The sequence below is a fragment of the Echinops telfairi genome, unplaced genomic scaffold (genome assembly GCF_000313985.2).
Source record: "Echinops telfairi isolate 266 unplaced genomic scaffold, ASM31398v2 ScPeMD7_7469;HRSCAF=8507_1, whole genome shotgun sequence".
NCBI lineage: Eukaryota > Metazoa > Chordata > Mammalia > Afrosoricida > Tenrecidae > Echinops > Echinops telfairi.
This window is the reverse complement of record NW_022111373.1, coordinates 142695599-142699599: the sequence shown is the minus strand read 5'-3', so window position 1 is coordinate 142699599 and position 4001 is coordinate 142695599. Positions and strand designations below refer to the sequence as shown.

Sequence of the window (4001 nt, the reverse complement as noted above, 5' to 3'; positions counted from 1 at the left end):
ATGGGCAACAGAAAAGTGGGTGAAGGGAAACACCGGGCAGTGTAAGATAAGATAAAATAATAATTTATAAATTATTAAGGATTCGTGAGGGAAAGGGGAGCAGGGATGGAGGCGGAGGGGAAAAAGGAAATTGAGGAGCTGACTCCAGGAACCCAAGCGGAAAGCAACTTTTGAGAATGATGAGGGCAACAGATGTATAAGTGTGCTTTACACAATTGATGTATGTATGTATTGTGATAAGAGTTGTATGAGCCCCAATAAAATGATTGAAAAAGTAAGATAGGTGCAGTGTGCATAGGAATTTGTTCACACTTTTTTTTTTAACTATAGTCCGCCCCCCCAACGGGTCTGAGGGACAGTGAACTGGCCCCCTGTTTAAAAAGTTTGAGGACCACTGAGGTAGAGAGTCAGATATTGACAGATACAGAGAGATAGAGACAGGTGCAGAGAGATAGACAGATGCAGAGAGAGCTAGAGACAGACACAGAGAGATAGACAGGTGCAGAGAGAGATAAGAGACACAGAGAGATAGAGACAGATGCGTCGAATCCGATGGAGTTAGAAACAGAAATAGACAGAGATAGAAAGCCAGAGACATACATGAACAGAGAGAGAGAAACAAGATATTGAGAGAGAGATAAGTAGAGAGATGGAGACAGAGACAGAGAAACAGACAAAAACAGAGAGAGAGGGAGAGAAAGGAACTGGAGACCAAGAGAGACAGCCAGCCTGGTGAGGCAGACAGAGAGAAGAGGCTTTGAAGACAAAGGAGGGGGCAATGTGAGGGGCTGAGGTCACTGTCCCCTTGAGAATGTCCCCTTCCTCCAGAGATATCTTCCCTGAGCACCCCCCCCACCCCCACCGCTTGGCAGTTTTCAGGGGCCACATCCCCCCGGGAGCTGCCTGCGGGGTTCCAACCAGGTCACCACCGTGAGCTCCTCCGTGTTGCAACCTCCGTGCCCTAGCCCTCCGAAGGACTGCCTCCTGGTAGCCTCGGTCACTGGTGGCCAGGAGTGGTCCAGCTGGACACTTAAATTCACACGCCCAGAAGATGCAAGAGTTTCCAGAGGCTTCAAGGAGGGGGAAGGTCAGAGAGCCAGGAGCTTTCTCTCCTGGGAATGGACAGGACAAAGGGCTTGTGGCCCGGTCCCTCCAGTGGCCACGGCACATACCGAGGCCCTTCAGGGCGGGGTGGATGGAGCTCCAGACGCCCACGCTCCCCTTGCGCAGCCTCTGCCCAATGGCGAACTCCATGTGCAGCAGCGGGATGCCCTCCACCACCAGCAGGATCAGGAAGGGGATCATGAAGGCTCCTGCAACAGACAGCGCGTCAGGCCCCTCCCGGCCAACCCCAGAGCCAGCCAGCCCCGGCTGGGGAGCTCAGGTGCCCGGCAGAGGACCTGGAAGCCCACCCCGGCAGCACCGCTGCCCACGATTGCACCGGCTTGTTGTGGAACTTTCTAGAAACGGGCACCCAGGGAGCAGAGCTGCAGCATCTCAAGAGACGGCTGATTCTAACCGCAAGTTGTCTCATGATCAGTTCGTAGAGGTCGGAGAAACCTGACTCCATGCCAGCGGCTCTTCAAGCTGCCTCATGATGGCCCCATGGGTGTCAGAGGGAAACTGGGCTCCACGCCTGGGCTTTTCAAAGGGCTGCCCTTGCAGCAGTGGATGGACAGGCCTTAATTCCGAGGCACCAGGAAATGACCAGTGTTTCTAGGTGTGGATAGGATCTAACTGGCTTCTCGGAGTTGTGATCCTTAAGGAAACCTCCGGGCTGTGGAGTCGATTCTGACTAACAGAGACCCCAGAGGACAGGGTGGAACTGCCCCTGTGGGTTTCTAAGGCTGTCACTCTTTATGGGAGTAGAAAGCCTCTTCTTTTGTCCTGGGAGCCGCAGGTGCTTTCAAACTGCTGACCTGTGGTTAGCCGCCCAATGTGTGACCACTACGACACCAAGGTTCTCACCCAACTCAGTGTCTTCGAGTCGATGCTGAGGACAAAGTAGGACTGCCCCCGTGGGTTTCTGAGACCATAGCTCTTCACAGGACTAGCAAGCCTGGTCTTTCTTCCGTGGACTGGCTGGTGATTTTGAACTGCTGACCTTGCTGTTAACAGCCCAATGCCTAACCACTATGCCACCAGGGCAGCCACTGATAACCCCACAGGTCCCAGATTTGTTCTGATTCACCCGGGGTCCCCAGGAGTCCAAGTGGAGGCGACAGACACAGGGGCTTTTAAGACAAGAACGGCATGTTGGAAGGCTAGGGCAGAAGGCATTGTGCACTTCTGTTTCTTCTCCACGTGAGTCCACCACCAGCCTCTTCCAGGAACCTCATGGAGAACGAGGGGTCTCTTTTCATCCCAGACAGGGATTCAGGCTGGAAGCCCACCCAGCAGGCCCACCAGGGCAGTGGTGCTCACTGCGTTTCAGGGGCACATTAATCATTCCCATGATGCCCACCTGGAAGGTACCCCCAGGATGGTCTGCTGAGTGAAGGAGGGACAGGAGGAGGGTGGGGGCATGGGGACTGAGCCGGCCCTCTCAGTCCAAGGCCCCTGTGCACCTGTGGCTCCCAGCACCGTCCCTATGGTGGGTGGATGGACAGCAACCCGGGGCCTGTGTGTTCCATGCTGAGCCCACTCCACTGGCTCCTCCCTGCCCTTGCTGTCCCTGTACCACGCCCTTGGAGGATTCTCGGTCTCTACGGAGCCAAACTCATGACCCTCGAGGCCATTTCCCCTCAGTGCGGCCTTGTAGGACAGGGTAGAGCTGCCCCTGGGAGTTCTGAGTCTGGACGGGAGGAGAAAGCCTGGTCTTTCTCCCTCGGAGTGGCTGGTGGAACTGGCCTTTTGGTTGGGGACCCAGCGTGTCATTCACTGTGGCACCAGTGGTTGTGTTTCTAGAACATCTACCTGTCTAGGAATAGACCTTATTTCACAATGGCTATCATAACATACATATATTACATTATATTGTTGTTAGGTGTGGTTAGTTGGCGCTGACAGAAGCAAACACAACCCGGGCCTGCGCCGTCCTCACAAGGGTTCTTATGTTTGAGCTCATTGTTGCAGCCATGGTGCCTGTCTACCTGGTCGAGGGCCTTCCGCTCTTTGGCCGAGCCTCCGCTTTACCAAGCATGACGCCCTTCTCCAGGGACTGGTCTCTCCTGACAGCGTGTCCAAAGCATGTGAGACAAAGGCTCTCTATCCTTTCCTCGAAGGAGCATTCGGGCCGTACTTCTTCCAAGACCGATTTGCCTTGTGTAATATTATGACGGGTCTGTTAGACGAGGGGAGCTTTGAAAAGCTCATGGGAAAATGACATGCAGAGACAATGGCATTTTCCCATGATCCGTCTGAAGCCCCTTCACACAAGACCCCGCCCCCCGCCCCCGACTTACAACAGAGTTCATTGATCAGTTCTGACACAGGCCTGCAATAAAAGGCAATTTTTAAAGTTTTCATTATTGCCTTTTATTATCGGCCTCTGTATAAATCTGATCTTTATTTGTCTTGGAGGGTTGGGAACCTGGATGTAAACTTGCAGATATATTTTAACACCTGTCTCTGTACACAGAAAATACGTAAATCGTTTTATTTAGTTAGTTTTTTACAGGCTGTGCCCAGAGCATGGCTAGTTGTGCCTGGCACACATCGTATATAGGCTGGGGAGTCACTGCTGGTATCTATTAATGCTGTAGGATATAGAATATATAAATTAAAAGGAGCCACAGCGGCTCGGCGGACAAAGCTCTGGACTGTCGATGGAAAGGTCAGCAGTTTGAGCCCACCAGCCACTCCTTAGGAGGAAGAGGAGGCTTTGTTCAATTTGAAGACTTAGAACAGTGGTTCTCAACCTTCCTAATACTGCGACCATTTAATACAGTTCCTCATGTTGTGGTGATCCCCCCCAACCACAAAATTATTTTCGTTGCTACTTTATAACTGTAATGTTGCTACTGTTATGAATTAGGCGACCCCTGTGAAAGGGTCTTTCG

General features: G+C 52.5%; 1 protein-coding gene across 1 annotated transcript in view; it reads right to left on the bottom strand.

The window, feature by feature from the left end:
* Window positions 1-4001, bottom strand: part of SLC6A19 (solute carrier family 6 member 19) — a 30527-nt gene that overhangs the window by 15800 nt on the left and 10726 nt on the right. Inside the window, exon 2 of the mRNA XM_045285283.1 lies at window positions 1173-1313. Within this exon, the coding sequence (XP_045141218.1) occupies window positions 1173-1313 (141 nt within the window). The remainder of the gene's footprint in view (window positions 1-1172; window positions 1314-4001) is intronic.